Source organism: Lissotriton helveticus, chromosome 8 (assembly GCF_964261635.1).
Source record: "Lissotriton helveticus chromosome 8, aLisHel1.1, whole genome shotgun sequence".
Lineage (NCBI taxonomy): Eukaryota > Metazoa > Chordata > Amphibia > Caudata > Salamandridae > Lissotriton > Lissotriton helveticus.
Window position 1 is genome coordinate 38245833 of NC_136069.1, and position 21182 is coordinate 38267014.

Here is a 21182-nt window from a genome sequence, read left to right on the forward strand (position 1 = left end):
TTTTAATATCAGCCTGCTTTCCTTAAATGTTCTGTTAAGGGTTTTATAAAGCGCGCAGCTGCCTCAGCAACAGAGCATCCGAGCGCTGGAAATATCGCTGCCCTAAACAATCCAAGAATACACAGAAGGCAATTATGCGGAGAAGTGTTGGGTTTTGATGGCTTTAAGAAAGAGCGGGTGATCTTGAATATTTCTAATATGTACAGGGAGGGAGTCCCAAAGCTTAGGAGCACAAACGCAGAAGCAGCGTCCTCTGGCCCGTGCTCTCTTAAACCAAGGAACAAGCGCTAGATGCTGGTCCATGGAGCGCAGCCGACAGGTAGGTCTATAGGGCGCCATGAGGCTAGCCAGCATAGCGGGAGGTTGGAGAAACATAATTCTGTGGGCAATACATAGGGTCTTAAATTTAATACGTTTCTCCAAAGGAAGCCAATGTAGTTTGCGGATGGAACTAGCGATGGAACAGATTCTCAGCAGACCAGGTAGAGCCCGGGCTTCTGCATTTTGTGCCCTTTGTAAACCAATATCCGATATAAAGGGAGCTCGCATAGTCCAATATAGAGAGTACTGTGGCCTGCATAATTACCTGACGGATGGCAGGTGGGAAAAACCCAGCAAAGGTTTAAGCCCACGTGGGAGCCAAAACATACTCTGGCTATTACCTTATTCTGGGTTTGAAAGGAAAGAGCAGAGTCTATCAAGACACCTAGAGTTTTTATTGCCGGTTTAGGAGCCGGATGAGGGCCCAAAGAGGACGGCCACCAGAGGTCACTCCACAGATGGATGTCTTTGCCCACCACCAAGATCTCTGATTTATTAGCATTGAGCTGAAGACAATTGGCCGTCATCCAATCTGCAATAGCAGTTAGATCTTCCTGGAACTTAAGTGCACCCTGCCCTGAGTCGCCAGATAATGCCACCACCAGCTGTGGGTCACCAGCGTAAGATACCACAGCTAATCCTCTGTTCCTGGCCACTGCTGCCAGAGGTTGCATATAGATGTTAAAAAGGGTTGGGCTTAAGGCCGAACCCTGCGGAACCCTTTGATGGACGGCATGTACCTGGGAGCAGAAGGGAGGGACAGACACCTGGAATGTACGTTCAGCAAGGAAGGAGGTGAGCCAGCCCAGAGTAGAGCCACCGACACCGATGTCCTCCAGACGCTGCAGCAGGATTCGAAGGGAAACAGTATTGAACGCAGCACTCAGATCCAATAAGATTAGAGCTGAGGTGCCACCGACATCTAACATGCCCCTCAGATGTTCCGCTACCACCAGAAGGGCACACTCAGTGCTGTGCAGAGGCCGAAAGCCGTTCTGGGATGGGTCCAGCAGATTATTGTTTTCTATGAAGTTTATAAGAATGGCATTACATTTGTGTTTCGGTGATCTTGGACATCAGCGGGAGGAGGGAGATAGGGCAGAAGGGATGCTGTGAAGAGCTGGGACGACCTGTTTTTAAAACCTGAATCAATTACCCTGAAGGACGTGGAATTTGTAAAGAAAACTTTCACTACCTTAAAAAAGTTTTGTAGAGATGACTTGGAAATTGGAAAAACTAGTGTCTGCAAACATATGGTGCTCAAAACATCGCCATCCATTTAGCCCTATCTCTTGTGGCCACTTTCATCTCATGAGCGGTTTTTATTGATCAGGATTCGTTTAAATTATTTTCATTTGATACTTGCCGACGCATAAGGGAGCTGCAGAGGTCCGGTGTTAGCATCCTGTGGCTGCGACGGAGTGTCTCCTCAGGATTTGCTACACTTCATGTTTTTTTGTACCTCGCAGATATTTTTTAATACCCCTTTTAAAGAAGTTTAATTTTATCCAGGTCCACCCAGCCCTTTTTTATCTACAATTGTTGAAACCAGAATGTGTAACTTTTATAGTAGGTTTTTTTAAATCGTCTTTGCGATCAAGGATTTGTACAGAGTAAACCCCAATCATTGGTAGGCTCTCCTTTTTGTGTGTTTTCTCCGTCTGACCAGTCTTTTGTACCAGATGTATATAATGCTGTTTTTTGGGGATTTTTATTCATTTTTATCGTTATTCATTGTATGTTTTAACTGTTTTATGGATCTATGTAACTTTTATGGTTTTAACTCTAAAACTGAATAAAGAATATTTGATTTGATTTGATAGGGCAGAAGCTCTCTGTATGGAGGCATCCAACATGGGCTTCTTTAACAGAGGAACCACCTTGGAATGTTTCCAGGAAGTGGGAACCACCACAGAGGATACAGATAGATTGATACATTTCCAGAAGGGAGAGAGAAGTTGAGGCAAAAATTTCAGGAATAGATCAGGTTTAAGAGGGTCTGCTGGGGATCCTGATTTCAATTTATTCCAGATCGTATGCATTGCCTCCTCAGTGAGGGCCGGAAAAGCAGAGAGAACCGGTGCTTCACATGCCCGTGGAGAGGGACTAGCCCTAGTCTCAATGTGAGGAAAGGTTTTATAAATCTCCTTGACCTTCTTGATAAAGAAGGCCGCCAGGCTCTCGCACTGCTGATTAGAGGAAGGGAGGGTGGCTGGAGGTTGCCCTGAGGCTTTGAGGTCCTTGAGCAGAGAGAAGTCACTTTTAGCAGGGTTGCTGCTAGATCTAATTTTATTGGAACGCATACTAATTTAATTAGAAAACAAATAAAGAGAATCAAAGTTTCATGTTTGGGGCCATTACCTGCTCCTCAAATCTCCCTCCCGGCTCCCTAAGTCATCATCTCACCCAACATTATTCCCAAAAGAGAAGCTGTCTAACGGGAAAAGCTTCTTTCTTCTTTCAGGAATCAGTAACTTTTCTATGATTTACTACAAAATTTAGCAGCAAACCACTGAAACCTCTCATTATGACTCAGACGGAAGCCCCTTTCTATCTGTGATTCAGAATGAGTCAGAAAACCAATTCTGCAAACTCAGAAAGGCTTTTCCAAATCACGAAGACGGGTTTGGTTTATCACAGAAACCCATTTTACTGTTGCAAATCCTGTGATTTTATGACTCGCAGGCAGGGCTGGGCTAGGATCTCAAAGCAGCGCTGGCAAATGTGGTCAGACCAGCCCCCATACAGTGCAACGGGATGCAGTGAGCAAGTCTGACCACCACAAGGAGGGTTTTGGGGGGTTCTCCCCCCCCAAGAAGATTTTGACAAAAATTGAAAATTTTGCAACACATTTTTCACTATACATTCAATTGTATTGGCTTTTAAAGCATAGTAAATGATGACCTTACACTGCACCAGAATTCAACAATCTTTACTGGGGCTCTTCTATTATTCCCATACAATACTCATCCCACAGTGCCCTTCATCTCTCTATAGCCACTCTTTCATTTGCTTTATAGCGCCTCTTATACCAGTGTAGGGTGTTGGAGCACTTTACCTCATAAAAATACAGAGACAATGTATCGTACATCTGAATATGAGTGTATAGGAAATGTTAGGCAAGACAAACGGAACTACAAGGTCTAAGATCAGGTCATCCATACTGATAGGCATTTGTTTTTGGCATTTGTTTTTTTAAAGAGTACTTGGTCTGGAGAAGCACAAACTCAGGATTTATACCGTAACACAGTGGTTAGGGTTGGCTTTACTAGTAAGTATTGATATCTACCCAAACAAACCCTTTTTACCAACCTTAGGATAATGAAAGCCTCAGGAAAAAAACATAACTTTCTAACCTGAACCATGCAGTTTGCGTGCGGCTCTTTGATGACACTTCATAGCTCACTGGACTGGATTATGATGTAATTTATTAACTGCACACTAACAAAAGGGTCTCTGCGGCAAAAGCAGTAACCCACTAAGCTATGCACATAAAATACTGTTCTGTGATATGCATGGTGCATGTCCTTTGCAGCAGGCATATTAACCCTCTGCATTACCTTATAAGAGTCAAGACTGCCACTATACAAAACTCAGATCTCGGTCCATCAGGAACATTAATCACCAGTTATTTTTACACTTTTATTATTACCCAAAAACTACTGGACACACTCTGCAGCAGGTGCTTTCACAACTGCTGCACTGCTAAACAAACGGCCCCCAGTAACAAAACTGGCCCAAACCCTTTCAGCCTCCCGAGGAAAAGCCTAATGCCCGGTATGGCCAGTCCGGCCTTGGTCGGAGGGTTTACAATTGAAAATGGCTTTGTGTATCTGGTCCTAAGCTCCAAGGGGAGGTTCAAGGATTTCTCGCTACAGATTAGGATTTTAATTTATTAACTGTACCAAAAAGTCTCTGTGACAAAAGCAGTAACCCACTAAGCTAGGCACATAAAATACTGTTCTGTGATATGCATGGTACATGTCCTTCGCTGCAAGCATATTAACCCTCTGCACTACCTTAGATGAGTCAAAACTGCCCCAATACAAAACTCTGATCTCTCTCCAGCAAGAACATTCATCACAAGAGTTATTTTGGCACTTTTATTGTTGCTTGAAAACTACTGGACACACTCTGCAGCAGGTGCCTTCAAAACTGCTGCACTGCTACAAAAACAGCCCAGTAACAAAACCGACCCCCCAACCTTTCAGCCTCCCGAGGAAAAGCCCAATGCCCGGTATAGCCAGTCTGACCTTGCTTGCCGGGTTTACAGTAGAAAACGGTTTTGTGTATCTGTCGCTAAGCTCCAAGGGAAAGTTCAGGTGTCATTTCTTGAAGTAAACTGATTTTGGTCTAGTAAGAATCCCTACAATGTGAATAACATCTACAAATTTAACATAGATTCCAAAGGATAACCTTAAAAACATATTTACTTTCATTGTATGCTGCAGGTGTTAACATTGTCATTATATGAATAAAAGGATTTCTCCCTACAGAGATCACGTTTGAGAGCTTTTACTGCAAGAAATGCAGTGTTCTTAAAACCTAGATGAAACCATGAAATATGGAAAAATATTTCCATTTTCGTTGTGAAATATAGATTTTTATCAAAATACCCCTAAACCACTCTGCAAAGTTTAAACATTATCGGGGCTACTGGGTTATGGGGGGAAACAGAGGACTGCATTATGTGGTATGGTTATCTAAAGTATGTGTAAAAAAAAAGGCTAATTATGTGGCTAAAATAGTTTTACTGCACTAAGGAAGCAATGCTTAATGCCCAGGCTTTGAGAAATCTACCTGCCCACTCGCCATGGCGAGTCGGATTTAATCAGTGCGAGCTATTTTTAGGGCGTACCGGCCCAGTTTGGCAAGAGAACTGAAGCTGGTAAAGAATAGGTGTTCTATTCATTAAGAAAGAGGATGAACAATAAATATGTCTTTAAGTCTTGTTTTGATCTTGTCAGAGTTGCAGCCTTTTCAAATGTCAAATGTAAGCTCATATCTTTAAACAAATTGCTGCTCATTTTGCCCTGGAGATTGGGGTTTACTTTTTTTGTTGGACAGCAGAGTTTGAAGATTTTGTAAAGTAACCTGTCTGACAACCGTGCTGGGCACACAACATTTATATAAATTGTAAATGAACTGTACAAATGCATCAGAATCTATTTCAGTAACTAGGAAAGCACTTTTTTTGTAAATATGAAGTGAGATAGATGAAAAACAAGATTTCAATAAGATCAAAACAAATCAGAATATAGGTGATTTGCAAATGATAAATATTTGCTGAAACCTGATTTCATCACAGGCATGTGTATGCAATATAGTTTTGTCAGTAACACTGCATGTGAGTGGGAACGTCTGTGGCCATTTCAAAGGAAAATGTCTGTCTGTAAATGACAATGTGCTAATCACATCATACTTTAGTATTATATTTTTATATATGACCTGAGAAAACATTCCTGCCCCGTCTTGATGACAATGCTGATAGTGAACCAAGAAAAACCTTGTGGGCCATGTGTACCCTATATGTGGGTTAGATTGTTATTATACTTTGACCAAAAGTTGAGTCTATTAATTCAAATAAAAGGGTATTTTGTACAGAAGACATGCTGATCTCACAGAGATAAAGATGCTCTTGGATGTGATAATGAAGAAAAAGAGGATTAACTGAAATAAAATATTTGCCAAGGATCACACAAATTGAGACAAGATTATGGGACAAATGTATTACAGTTAGCTTGAGTAGATCATTGAAGTCCCTAAACCTGTAGGTCTGGTAAAATCTTTCTGATTTTGAGAGGCCTGATGCATCAAAGATTCCATTCTAAAATAATTGTACAAAAGTCATCAAAGTGGCCCTACACATGAAGCCTGTTTATGGTCATTCTTTCTCATTGCACAGATTAAACCCCCTTGTGCTTTGGTTATGGTTAAATAACGTTGCAATTAACACTACTGCACATGAAAATACAGCATGACATAAACCATAATATGCAAAGCTGCTGAGTGAAACTTACCTTTCTTTTAACATTAGTTTCTAAACAAGTATTTCCCAAAGTCCTTATCACCATGAAAATATTCCCTGTATAAATTAGCTTTTTTAAAGTAACAAATACAGTGAAAGAAAAAGAAACTATTTGTACATTATACTGGTCCATCACAGATTCATGTTCCATATAGAGTAAAGTTCTCCAGTGTGGTAGACAGTATGCATGATCTCCAAAACAGACTATCAAATCATTAATCAAGCAGGTCTGCTTTGGTTGTGTAATGAATGACATTGTTTATAGAGCGCGACAGCTGCTCCAGCAGAAGCGTCCCAGCGCTAGATGCAGGTAAAGTAACCAGAAGGACTATTGAAATGTCTAAGACAAAGACCGGGGGACTATTCACAGTTCGTTAAAAAAGTGAGTTTGTAGCTGATCACTGAACATGAACTCTGTCTGTATATTCCTTAGATAATCAGGAAGCGAATTCCACAGCTGGGAGCCAGATAAGACGAAGCCCTGCCTCCTGCTCTGGATTTGGATATTCTTGGAACGACAAGCAGATTTTGGGGAGTAGACCGCATACTTATGTGGGGCTGATATCTTTTCACTTTGTTCTGAATGTAGCTCGGGCCTGTCAGATTCACAGCTCTAAGAGTGAACAAAAGTTCCCTGAATTAATTATTTGACTGATAGGAAGCCAGTAGAGTGTTTTCAGTCCCTTTTGGATCGAGTTGAATTTTGGGATATTAGGGACCAGGCGAGCCGTGTCATTTTGGACCTGCTGTAGTCTATAAAGAAAGCCTTTGAGGAGCGAGTGTTTGCTGGCAGAAATTTGAAAAAAGCCCTGAGAGATTTCAGTACTGCAAAGCATGTACCGGTTTTGGCATTGACTTGCGGTTTAAAAAACAGTGTGGTGTCAATTTGACACCCACGTTTTTGGCCATGGAGGTGAGGGTAGGAGAGACACCCAGTTCAGTCAGCCAAATTCTCTCAGTATCCAGTGGAGAGGAGGTGCTGAAGAATGGGATCTCAGATTTATCTGAGTTTAGGCACAGGCCGTTCCTAAACAACCAGTCTTCCACTTCCAAAAGGCAGCCTTGAGAATTGTCTGTAGCAGAGTTGTCTCGGTCATTGAAAGAACTAACTGGGTGTCATCAGCGGAGGACAACACATTCAAGTCCCAGTTTGAGCCAACGCTGCAAGGAGGCCATATAAACGTGAAGTAAAGTGTGGGCTGAGTCCTGGGGTACCCACATTCCAAACCATTGTCAATGTAGATTCGATTGTATCAAGTTAACATAGACGTTTGTGGAGTGTCTGATGATTGATCTTACATGTAGCTTAGTATTTTTGAGAGAAAAAAAGCTAATGCTTGGGGAAAGAAGTAGTGCACATTATTTACAGCTTTTCATAAAGGTTCTACTTTTCTAAAAATAAGTTTCGAGTTCAAAATATTTTATTGAGTACAATAAACATTTTTAAAAAGCACAGAAAGAAGAAACAGTAACTAATTACTGGTAATTATAATGTCATATGAAGCATTGGTAAATCATATCAGTATGCAAGTGTATATAATATATCAAAAGACAATAAGATAGTTATGAAGTTACAGTATTAGTAATAGAAAGTATAATTTAGATCAACACTTTTTAATACCTATGAAATATACATTTTGAAAAACATAGTAGTTCAGTTGTCTCCACAAAATTTCATATTTATGTAATGTAAGAGCAGGATGAGGAGAAGAAATTCTATCACCTTGTCGTGTAAATATAATCCATGCCCACCAGGTATGTGTAGAAAATAAATTAGCATCTTTACAATTTGACATAATAGATTTAATTGCCAAATATATTAAAGAATGCCTGATTAGTGAGTGACAAATATACAGGAAGGTAGAACAAACTGTTTACATGTAATAAATTAGGACCATTTAATAGAAATGTTGAGATTTTCCAAATAATAGCCCATATGTCGAACCAAAAAGCATATATAATACTGGGCAGTCAAAAAATAATAAAAGCTTCAAAGAACCATTAGTAACATGACAATGGCAGCAAAGGCAACAATTCAGTGGTTTAGATTCGAACAGTCTAACAGGAGTCCATAAACAGTGTAATAAAGAGATTTGATTAATATAGGAAACTAGGATATTTTCTTGCAAACATTTGACATAACAAGACCGTACTGATGAGAAATATTTAAAGACAATTTTATTTTAAGTACCGTGACAACTGCAATAACATTATAGAAAATGAAGAATGTAGTTCTTTAATTGATATAACAAAACTGGGATCATATTTTCTTGCACACGTTGGATGTAACAAGACAATAGTGATGAGAAAAATTTATTTAAAGTACCATAACAACTGGAATAACTTTAAAAAAAATGAAGAATGGAGTTGCATAGAATTCCATGATTAGGGAGTTCAGAGGAGAGAGTAGGAAAAAAACATGTGTAGTTAATCAGTGAATGATAAAAAGAATCTTAGTATATTGACTTCTTTCGGATAAGTAAACAATTGTGGGATCTATACAATTTGTACTATAATTTATAGTTTGAAAATGATGGCTTTGTAAGATCTGCAGTAGCTTATTGGTGAGATGAGGATAAAAATAAATAATATTAATTTATATTATGATGTAGTTTAATAGCAGGATTTAACCATAAAGAGGTCTGTTTAGAATGTTTAACACTAGTATAAAATGATTCGTCATGCGACAAGAGAACTAGTTTTGTAGTTTTAGTAACTGGAGATTGTTAAAAGTTTTTGTAATGGAGATAGTTAAATTCAAAATTAGGGAAAGTGATTAGTTAAATCTTCAAGTTTAACCCACATAATAGTAGAGGATGTGGCTCAGCTGCCAGAGCTGCAGACAAGGGAGGTGGGGGTCTGGGTTCGAGTCTCTGCATCGGGGTGCAACATCCTGTGATTCTGGGCAAATCACTTAATCGCCCCGTGCTCGTGGACAGTGTCTGTATACCCTCACAGTGATAAGCTGCGCTATATAAATCTACAAACTTACTAACTTAATTACCGTAGTATTTTGAACCAAAGAGGAACCCTGTCATACAATAGAGGCAGAGTGGTGAAAATAAAAATTAAATGCAACCATTTATGAAAGGATACCAGGGCTTAAAGAGGCAACATAGATAGCACATACAATATTTGCAGTACAACCACCATTTTTAATTTACTGAATTTACCCTCACTAAGATTAAGAAAGATCAATTTCTTATTTTAATTTTTTGAATGGCACTTTAATTATCAAGTATACTGTAAGTATTTGTGAAAAGGATTCAGAGGAATTAGAGTTTATTTGGACACCAGACACTATTCTATTGTTTAATCATATTTGATGTGGATCATGCAGTTGGAGGAAACAATGCCATCCTATTTACACTAAGAATATAATCTGAGTAATTTTTAATTCTGTCCAGTATTATCAGGATTGGTGTCTCTTGATCAGAAATAAATAATAGATCATCAGCATATGCTGAAGTCTTAGCAGTAGTGTTGCCAAATCTTATACCTTTATTATGAGGATAATTCCATATAAGGTTGAGTAGAGGTTCAATAGCCAATAGGAAAAAGGGGGAGAAAGTGGAACCCTGTCTAGTTCCTTTAAAGAGATTGAAGGAGTTAGAAATGTGGGCAGTAACTAAGAGTTTAGCTGTAGGAGAAATATAATAAGCTCTGATCATGTTTATTAACGGCTGACCAACAAATGACAGCAATATACCCTGAAATAAAAATCGACCATTAACTTTAACAAGCACTTTTTCTGCACCTACTGCAAGTCAGCCTGATGGTTTGTACTATAGATGAATGGTCATGGTAATCAAGTCTGATGTTATGCTCAGATAACCTTTGTCTCATTAAAGCGGCGTGGTCAGTGTGAATTAGCAGACCAAGCAGTCTAGTAGCAATACATTTAGCAGGGTTTTACATTCCTAATTGACTAATGATAATGATCTGTATCTGGAAACAATTGTGGAATCTTTATCTGTCATAGGAAAAACTACAATCAAGGCTTCAGAAAAGGAACCAGCTACAGCCGCATTTTGTGCAAAATCTGCAAAACTGTAAGAAAAAAGATGATAATTGTGTGGTGAAAGTTTTATATAACTCAGCAGGAATGACATTTGGGATAGATCATTTTCAAGAATTAAGTGAAGCAATTGCAGATTACTTTTCGGGAGAGAAATTAGGAGAGTTTAAGAATCTCTGTTGTCGTGAGTAAGGATAAAATACCCTTGAAAGATGTCAACAATTGTCCGAAATCTGAGAAAACAGAATAATAATAATAATAATAATAATCCACATTTGTAAAGCGCACAATCACCCGTAAGGGTCTCTAGGCGCTGGGGGCCGTCGGGAAGATTAAGCAAGCTATTGCCCAGAGTCACATGGTGCTGGGCTAATCTGCCGCCGGTGCTGGGGATCGATCCGTGATCTCCGGATTCCAGCGTCAGTCGCCCTGGCCACGGCGCCACACCTCTTCCCTTGTGTTTGTAGTTTATCATGTTTATTACATAATTAACAAGGAGTTTCCTAGATCTACTGGCTTGGAAATACATCTTTGCTTTATTGTTTGATATTTGCAGCCCAGCATTTTTGCCAACCAAAGAGTTATATTTGTATCTTAATTTATGTAGTTCTATTTTATAAACCTCATTATGTGAGGAGAAAAGAACCTTTCTTATTTGGTAATCTCATTTTATGAATTAGTTATTTATGAGTGAATCGTTTGTTTTCATTAACCGTAAAAGAGATAGTTAAACCTCTATTATAAGGCTTGAACACATCCCAAATGGTTACATTTGACATATTGTCTGCATCAACAGTAAAAAAAACTGTGTAAAATGATATATTTATTTGTTTTTGTGTTCATCTTTGAGAAGAATATCAGCATTCATTATTCAGTAGGATTTATGGAGCAAGAGTTGGCATATTTTAATTTAAAAATATATCATAGCTTGGTGTAAGATATCAATTGCTTGCATCTTGGGACAGGTTATTCTCTCAAGATGCCAGTAGCTGATCAATCCAGAAACATGGCGAGTGGGGATTTGAGAAAAAGGTAAATTTTTTACTAGTGGGAAAATTAAGTCTCCAAACATCTAATCATTTTGTGTTTTTGAAAAAAAAATGAAAACAAGAAACTTTCAAGAAGGTTTAAAGTTTGACGCAGAAAGTCTATTCAATAGAGGGCCTGATCTAAAAATATGAGTCTTATCTAATAATTAAAGGAACACTGTCAAGCTTAATAATTTCAGAAGTAACAGCTTCCAAAACAATTGGCTCATCTGTCGTAAGACCATAAATACTGACTAAATACCAAAACTATTTTATCAATCTGTAATTTACAATTACAAAATTTAAAGGGGAAGTTCTTAGAAAAAAGAATGGTCACACCATTTTTCTTTTTGTGAGGAGAGAAAAAACAAAACCTCCAAACTGACCTTTAACCATGAAGGATCAGATCCTATCATTCACATCAATTTTCTGAATCATACATATGTCAGCATTGTGCCAAAAAAGATATTCATTGATCTTTCTACGCTTTATCAGATGTCTGAACGGTTTGACATCTAATGAAATACTTTAAGGATGGACAATCTGAAGTCATACAAATAACTGAAAAGGGGAGAAAGAATCAGAGAAGAAAAAGATTAATGAGATGAGAAGTATTGATAAGAAAAGAAATAAAAGTATCTTAGGACATACTAAAACAAATAACATACAACACAGAACAAACATAAATAAATAAATATTTAATAGTAGCGAAGCCCAGCGGGGCAAGCATAGGATGGAGAAGTGATGTGACACTACAAACCAGCTACAAATAATAGATGTGCGACAGGGGACCCAGCAGTATGATTCAAATAAAATACAAATTAACTAGATCTTGTTGTCTAATATTGATAGGATGATGTTGATCAAGAATCTCAATTACGTCCTTTTATTAATCCATCTAAAAGATTTGCATGATCGAAGGGTCAAAAAGGCCATATTTATATCCTAAATTCTAGAGTTGAGATAAAAGAGTTGTAAATTGTTTACTAATGGTTACAATTTCTTTTTCAAAGTCTTGATGAATTTAGATCGTATTACCATCCACCATTCCATAAGGAATTTCCTTGTCATGACAAGGTGGTGATGATGTAGTCTTTGAAAAAAGTTGTTGAGGTTTAGATTGGTTTGCCTTCCTGCGTTGACGGAGGAGGCTTATCAACTTCAAATAACTCTACAAAAAAAGGTTTAACAGTTTGGATTGGAGTATTTTCACATAAGCATGACTGGCCCTCAGCTTACCCTTCAAGGTTAAAAATCTGGAGGTTATACGGTCTGTTGCGATTTTCCAAGTCAAGAAGTTGTATGTTAATTAGAGAGAGTTTGGAGCCAAGAAGAGATAATTGATTAATTTTAATCTGATTATTTATTTATCCTAATTTCATTGTCTGAGACGATCAGAGATTATCAAGGAGAGGTTAGCAATATTCCTTTGAATATGTTTAATATATCAGGCTAATGACATCTACATGGCTCCGAACTGCCCGGATTTCCACTAGAATTTTATTTAGTGAAGGGTCTTTTGTCTCAAATACTTTACACTTAAGTGGTGGATGCAAAGGTGTTTGTTTTCTTTTGTTGGAATTTTTAATCTATAGATTTCAATTCTTGAGACAAACTTAAAATCAAATTTCTGCAAACATAGATCAGTGTAAGATCACTAAATCGCTGTCAAAATAAAAAAAAGGTAATTGTTCCTGACATTTAATAAAGTCATATGTACTGTAGGCAAAAGTGGCCTCGTATTGAAACATAAAAGGAGCCGGCCTAGTGAAAGTCATTCAATTTCCTTACAAGGGTGCCGCATCCTTGACAGAAGTTTGAAATTATCAAGGGAGGCATTATTGGAGCAGAAAACCATACACAACGCAAAGGACGAACCAGAAATGCTCTCATCTTAGGCAAGGCACAAACCTCCAGTCCTGCAGAGCAAGAGAACGGCATCAGTTGTCTTATCTTAGTTGGAAGAGCTTGTTGCCCGGCCAGTGAGTACCAGCTCACAGTACTATGTCAATCCGGGTCATGTGCAAGCTCTGACTCCCTAAAAATAAGCTTCATTCTCTTACCCCATCCTCTGCAGATTTGGTACAGTCCAGTTTGTTGAACCTATGAAGTACACAGTGCTTCTCCCAGAGTATATCAGAAATAAAAACAATGTTTATATGTCTCATAAATCATTCTTGTGCTCGAGTGTGCAGTACAGATTGAATGTTATGAAAGTGAAAATTCCTGTTTAAAAAAGGATACATGTATACAAATTAAATCCTTTTAGCAAAATTGTCCAATAAGGCAAAACAGAACCATAACAATATCTATACTAAAGTGGAATATGCTCACAAAGCAGAAAAAATATTTCTAAACTGGATTGTTGTTTACAGGTTGTTTACAGGTATGACAAATATTATTAACATTAAGTGAAATCAAACATGTTTAAAAAATACTTTTTTATTTAAAAAGAAGTAGTGACATCATAAGGATGTACAGATGAATCAATGTCATGTGGATGTCAATTAAAAGAAAATAACAAAGATTACAAATTGAAATTTACCTGGAACTTAAAGTTTACCATCTGTAGGTGCATGCATGTAATGGAAAAGTGCCTCATGGTCAACAATGTTAAAGGTTACAGAGATACTGAGCAATAGGAACAAAGAGATCTCTCTTCTACTTGCACATATAAGGCATGTTCAACAGCGGGAGGGTGGAATCAAGGTGTTCTAGCATTTTTTCCAAGGCTAGGAAGGGCAGTAATAGAAAGCTTAGTTGACATTAGTGAGGTCCAGAAACGGTTTCTTCACAAACCTTCTACTTTTGCATGCTGAAATGTGACAAATTCTTCCTATATTTTGTTTGGATGTGTTTGTATTTAATGACAGCAACTTATAAATTTGGGACAGACTGACACTAACCCCATATTCGATCCATGTGTATAGCTTTTCCTCTGTGTGAATTTACTTATACACAGGTGATGCAAAACAATGGAAGCTCATCCCACATTCTATACGAGAGAATGCTATTTCCCTATTGTGTGTTCACTAATTGACCATTAGGTATAATAGATCATGAAATCTCTTCACAATTTACAGGTGGTGTCTTAAGAGAATTTACGAAGAAGTGAAATACATGCTGAATATTTTATGTTGTTTTCCATGTGAGCTCCCTGATGGCATTTAGAGTATGTTAACAAAATCCGTACATATGTATAGTTTTTTTCCCTGTGTGCATATGCTGCTGGACTATTAAGGCAAATGAACAAATAAAGCTCTTTCTACATTCAATACATGTGTATGGGTTTTCCCTGTGTTTGCTGATGGCTCTTTAGATGTGCTGATTTAGTCAAAACGCTTTCCTAATTCACTGCAGGTGTATGATTTTCTTTGGCCAGGTGTGTGTTCGCTGGTGGATCTTTAGGGTTCCTAACTGACGAAAGTTCTTCCCACATTCACTGCAAGAGTATGGTTTTTCTCCTGTGTGTCTTCGCTGATGGAGTTTTAATTTTGTTAACTCAGTGAAGCTATTGTTACATTCACTACAAGGATATGGTTTTTCCCCAGTGTGTGTTCGTATGTGGCATTTCAAGCTTGTTGCAAAAGGAAACCTCTTTCCACATTCACTGCATTTGTATGGTTTTTCCTGTGTGTGTGTTCTATGATGGAGCATTAGGTATGCTCTTTGAGCAAAGCTCTTTCCACATTCAACGCATATGAATGGTTTTTCTCCTGTGTGTATTCGCTGATGTTTTTTTAGACTATGTATCTCAGCAAAGCACTTTCCACATTCACTACAGGTGTATGATTTTTTTTTTGCTGTGTGTATTCGCTGGTGGCTCTTTAGGCTTCCTGACAGACGAAAGTTCTTTCCACATTTACTGCAAGAGTATGGTTTTTCTCCTGTGTGTTTTCGCTGATGGATCTTTAGTTTTGATAAATTACTGAAGCTATTGCTACATTCACTACAAGAATATGGTTTTTCCCCTGTGTGTATTTGTAGGTGGCCTTTCAAGCTAGATGACAAAGTAAACTTCTTTCCACATTCACTGCATGTGTATGGTTTTTCCTTGGTGTGTGTTCTCTGATGGAGCATTAAGGTTGCTCTTTGAGTAAAGCTCCTTCCACATTCACTGCATGGGAATGGTTTTTCCCCAGTGTGTGTTCGCTGATGTTGCTTTAGATTAGGTATCTGAGTAAAGCACTTTCCACATTCACTGCAAACAAATGGTTTTTCCCCTGTGTGTGTTAGCCGGTGGCTCTTTAGATTTGCGGACTTACTAAAGCTCTTTCCACATTCACTGCAGTTGTAAGGTTTTTCCCCTGTATGTGTTCGAAAATGGTTCTTTAGTGATAATAAATGAGCAAAGTTTTTTCCACATTCATTACAGCAGTAAGGCTTTTCTCCTGTGTGTGTTCGCTGATGGATCTTTAGTTTTCCTGAGAAAGCAAAGCTCTTTCCACACTCACTGCAGGTGTATGGCTTTTCTCCTGTGTGTGATTGCATATGGATCTTTAATGTTGATGAACTGTTAAATCTTTTTCCACATTCATTACAACTGTATGGTTTTTCTCCTGTGTGTGTTCGAAGGTGGATATTTAGATGTCCTGAGAGAGTAAAGTTCTTTCCGCAATAACTGCATGCATTTCCTTTTTTTCTTGTATGTGTTTGATATTTGACCTGTAGAGCAGATTGCTCATTTAAACTCATTTTACATAAATAGGCTTTTTACTGAATTGCTGCGACAGACAATGTAGGGATGATGAGAGATTAAAACTCTTCTCACAAACACCCACCTGTTTGTTTTTCTTATATTTTTGTTTGTGAGTGAACTCGTAGTTGTGATGGTTGATAAATACTCTTGACGCATTCACTGTGTCTTTATAGGTTTTCCCCAGAGCATGCTTGCTGATGCTGCTTTAGTAGTGAGGAGAAACAAAAGCTCTTCTTAAGTTTGTTGTGTATGTATGTTTTTTCTCTAAGGTTTAGTGGCAAATGGTCATATGTTTTGCCATAGATCCTGTTAATGTGTTTCCCAACGGACTACTGTGGTTGCTGACAAACTGACTGTATTTTAACATTCACTGCAAATGTGTAGTATTTGCAATGTATCCTGTTCTCTCTATAATAATAATGTTGAATGGTCACTGTAATGCTTGCCAGAGTGATAATATATCTATCAGGGCTTGTGTCTTGAACGCAAATTAAAATGTTTAAAGTCTGGGACCAAAGAATACAACTCACAGCTTATTTACTATAATCTGCATCTTTCAATTTCAGGCAATATTTATGAAACATACAAAGAACAAGCCTTGTTACCAAGTCTTTACATTCTAGGACAGTGTGCTCCAATGTATCTAACCAAAGCCTTCTTTCGTTGAACTTTCAGAAGTCTGCTTCACAACTCATTTTGTTCACATATGGTCTTTTTCTACAGTTTGTAGGGTTCATCAACAAATCTGAGCTTATAATGGTCTAACACCACACTATGGATGTTATCCTGTTAGGATCTAATAGTTATCTCGAACGAATGGCGAAATCAGGTGTCTTTTAATACTGGATGAGTGTCCTCAGCCTCCTTAAGCCACCGGATTGCACTTCATGTTTTTTGCAGGAATTGTCTGTTGAGATACAAGGTTTTTACAGTGCTGTTATATCTATAATTACTATTTGCAGTTATTTTGAGGTCTTCTTGAATATTAGACAGCTTTCGAGTATTAACGTACTTTCTTCATTACTCTTCATCTTATATATTCTTGAATCGGCTCTCTGTGGATACAAAAATATTTGTAATCTCAGAATGTATACGCAACATAAAGATCACTATGCAGAAGACATACCTACTTGTTTTCTAATACGTTGTACATTATAGGCCTGATGTAGATATTTTTGGACGGTGCTAGTACCATCACCATGCAGAGAACTTTTCTCCTGCCATGGTGACGGTACTATGCCCACCAAATTTGGAGATCCCTGGCAGCCCAGTGGACATCTCATGTATTTAAGGACCCACCTTCATGGCAGATCCTGAAAATTCATTGAAAGGGTCCCTTGCAGCACCATCAGTATGACGGCATCGCCCACTTGAAATTTTAATTTTATTTTCAAGAACAAAATCCCAAAGCAGGATTTTGTTTTTGAAAATAACAAAAGAATAATGAGCCCCTCATTACGGAAGTGTTCTTCCATGGCAGGGGACCATTAAAAAGTTTGAACTTTTACATACCACCATGTTTTAGGTGGCGGTTTGTACTCTAAATCTGGCAAGCACACTGTCAAACTCCCATCAGCGCTTTCTTTGTAGGCCCGTCAGAGGGGTATATAGGCAGAGGAGACTCAGTAGTCTCCGCTGTCTACATACTGAAGGTCCATATGCCTATAAATTAGGTGAACAGACCTCCTGATTGGCAGAAAGGAGTAACCTTTTCTGCCAGCGTCTAAAATCAAGGCCTATATATTTAATCACTGTGCCACTAAACACAAAAATATTAGTATGCAAATAAGCCTTGATCCTGCTCCAAAAGTAACAGTCCAGTATGAACAAGAGTCCATGTTCCTATAAATGGAAACAAAAGCAACCACATGATAGTTATGACTTTGCTGGACCGGGTTCGTGAGTTATAGCTTAAGTCCTAGGGCACAGCAAGACAATTATTGAATACATTTCCACTTAATCAAGTTTATATCTTAGGGAATAACATTACAAAGAAAACAAAACACAACATGGCTATTTGGAAAATAGAAATAATAGAATCCTTCTCACAATGAAAACCAAAACATAGATTGAAAAGAGGATTGTGTGGCATTTCAATGATGATAGTATCTGTAGGTTCACTGAATAGAGTAGCCAGGCAATGCCTTTATCCTCCCACGGCTCTTTAGAGGCACTGACACATTTGATTGAAGTTAACATGACCTGGTGGACACAGTGTGGATGCACATAGAGTGGCTGTGTGTTTGAAAATGCTGAATTTATTAACTTGAAGATGGCACACTAACGGTTTGGTATTTAGGGAGGGGTAGTTCTTTGTGTTTGCATTAGAAATAGCAGCAAGGTTGGCATGTTGAAAGTTCGGTCACAACTCTCCAGTCTTGAACAAACTGCTGACAATCATTTGAGATGACCCTGAGATTTTAGTGTTTTATAGACCATGCCGAGCTCAGACAGCGGGCAACCAGTTCAGCCAATGCCATCCAAGTGAGAGGAAGATGTGTGGGGCTAACTGAAGCCACCTGGCTCAGGGATCATGCACATGCTAAAACAAGCTCTGGGAGTATCACATTTAAACTGACACGTAAAATAGTTAGCTCCTGAGGACCTACATAAGTTATACAACAGAGCAGATTTTTATACAAATAAGATATTCCTGTCCACTACTAGGGCTCTACTAAGGAGAAAAGAGTAAACATATTGAATGAGGGTGTTTTAAACAACAAAATACATTTATTGCTTTGACCCTACTATCAGGCAGGAGAAGAACAGACCCATCAGGTTTATGGCTCTGCAAGTGGCTTAAAGCTGTGGCTTACTGGCATGTTGCTGAAAAGATTCACATGCAGCGCATAAGAATGACCCTAAATGTAATGTGGACCTGGGAACAAGATGTAAAATGATGTGCTTTATGCCTCATAAATCTTGCCTCTCTAAAACGTGACAGAATTTGATTAAATAAATGACAGCCTTCCAGTAGAGTGCCCTAACTGATTTAGAACTGTTATACTTTGCAAATATGTATTACACTATAATTGATACCATGTCAGGTTGGTATATCGCCCACATCACACTATGTTTGTTGTCTGTATTTAAAGACCAATAAAACAAATTGCAAAAAAATAAATGCATGCTCTGTAAGTGCACCAGAAATTGGGAGCTTGTAGATCATCAAACACAACCCAGAATACATAAAAAGAGACTAGTGCTTCTTACTGGTGCAATCAGTGTAACTACAACCATCACCGAAAAAACTACTTTTCCCAACTCAATCTACATCTGTTTAATGCGATGTACAAGAACAGTAGCCCAGGAAAGACACTTATCAACCAGCCTCAACACCACAGACAAGGAGCTTCAAACAAGGCCAGAAGCCTGCCTACTACACTTGAATAGCATCTAGGGTTGGGCAGGGTTTGGGGGTTTGCACTATGCAGAATTCAGCAGAGTTGCATTAAAAACTCAGAAGAATTCCGCGGAGTTCCTCTCCACCCTACAACTGTCTCTCGGTCTCTTACCTTTCACCCTCCCCACTACCTATATCTCCAATTCCCTCTTCCACCCTCCTCCTCTCTCGGTCGCCCAATTCACTGCAAAAACTCAGATGTCTCCTCTCCCCCTATCACACCCTTCTTTCCCTGCTGTTATCTCCTCTCTGGCTGTACCGTCTCCCAGCGCCTCCTGCACATCCCTCCCTGCAAAGGAAGGATCTCACCGTGACACTCTGCGTTCCCTGGTTGGGACATGATAGGACATGATGCGATCTGCTGAATGTGCAGCCTTCTTGTCACTGGAAAGTACCACTGTGCACTAGTATTCAAATAGCTGAAGGTTGGTGCGATAATCATCAGTGGAGACCTGAGCATGGAGCAGTTCCAGCGAGATAGCACATCTGGGTGTCCAGGTGCGTCTCTCTGCCCGCGTCTAGACGGTGGGCAGTGTGTGACTGGGACCCAGAGAAAGTGGACTCTGAGCCATAGAAATGCAAGGGACAAAGGCGCTCACATGAATCTGATCGGTGAGTGTGGCATCGCAGCCTGGCACACCGATGCAGCCCACTTATGTTTGTGTATTACATGCAGACTTTCGTGCAGTCAGATTCACCCCAGCATGGAAGGGCGGTGTATGGATGGTGCCAACATGGGCGGGTAGGGTGCACATCCTAGTGCCAAAGTTCTCTGCCCATGCTCATTCTGTTGGTGTTCAGGTGTCCTCTGCTGCATTTGTGACACGACATGCTGACCCACCAGGTCATGTTTCCTGGTGTGTGTTGATGTGTTTGTGTGATGTCTTTAATATTCAAACAAGGATTACTCAATGAACAATTTCATTTTGGCATCTTCCAGTTTCATCTTCATATACCGAGGATTTTGCGGTATCATCTACTACCTGATAGTTGGGTTTGCAGAGTATTTAGAACACTACGTGCATTGCCCCCTTCCCTGCGCTGAGCTGGATTCACAGCTCTATGAAGAAAAAGGACTTTTGTGACACTGCAGAAGGCTACTCACGCATGCATACAAAATGTGCTCACTGAATGAGGATTAATTTCCTTTAAGGCTCTATGCTGAGCGTACATATCTATCAAGGCAAATGCTCCTACCTATTTGAGGACAAATTTGATAACGTATACCCCCAGCAGAACTCTTCGATCAAGTACAGCAAACTTGTTAATGGTCGCTTCCTTCAGACGGGTCACCGGGGGAGGCCGAATTTACTTCAGAACCATAGTCTAATTGTGGAGTCTTCTGCCTCCGGAGCTTAAAGATGCACCTACCTTTTTAGTGTTGAGAAAGAACCTTAAAACTTGGCTGTTTAACCAATGACCCCTTATGATTTGGCCCTCGTATGCTCCCTTCCGATTCACTCAGCGCCAAGATGCTTTCGGGTATTCATGCGCTTTTCATTCATTCAGGATATTATGTTGGAAGTTGAATCTCCCCCATTGGATCTCTGGGTTTAATATGTTCCCTTACTGAATTCTCTTTCTGGGACATTAAGGAAATATGTGTAAATAGCACCAGGGTCCTGTTGTTTGTCTCTGTCGGGAGCGCCATGTAAATGCATCGTACCTAGGGGTAGGCTGTTTTT

At 39.0% G+C, this 21182-nt stretch overlaps 1 protein-coding gene across 1 annotated transcript in view; it reads right to left on the reverse strand.

Annotated features, from left to right (window-relative positions):
- The window catches only part of LOC144773694 (uncharacterized), a 274180-nt gene that overhangs the window by 52447 nt on the left and 200551 nt on the right, over positions 1–21182 (reverse strand). Inside the window, 1 exon segment of the mRNA XM_078658842.1 lies at positions 14751–17149. Within this exon segment, the coding sequence (XP_078514968.1) occupies positions 14751–16090 (1340 nt within the window). The 5' untranslated portion in view covers positions 16091–17149.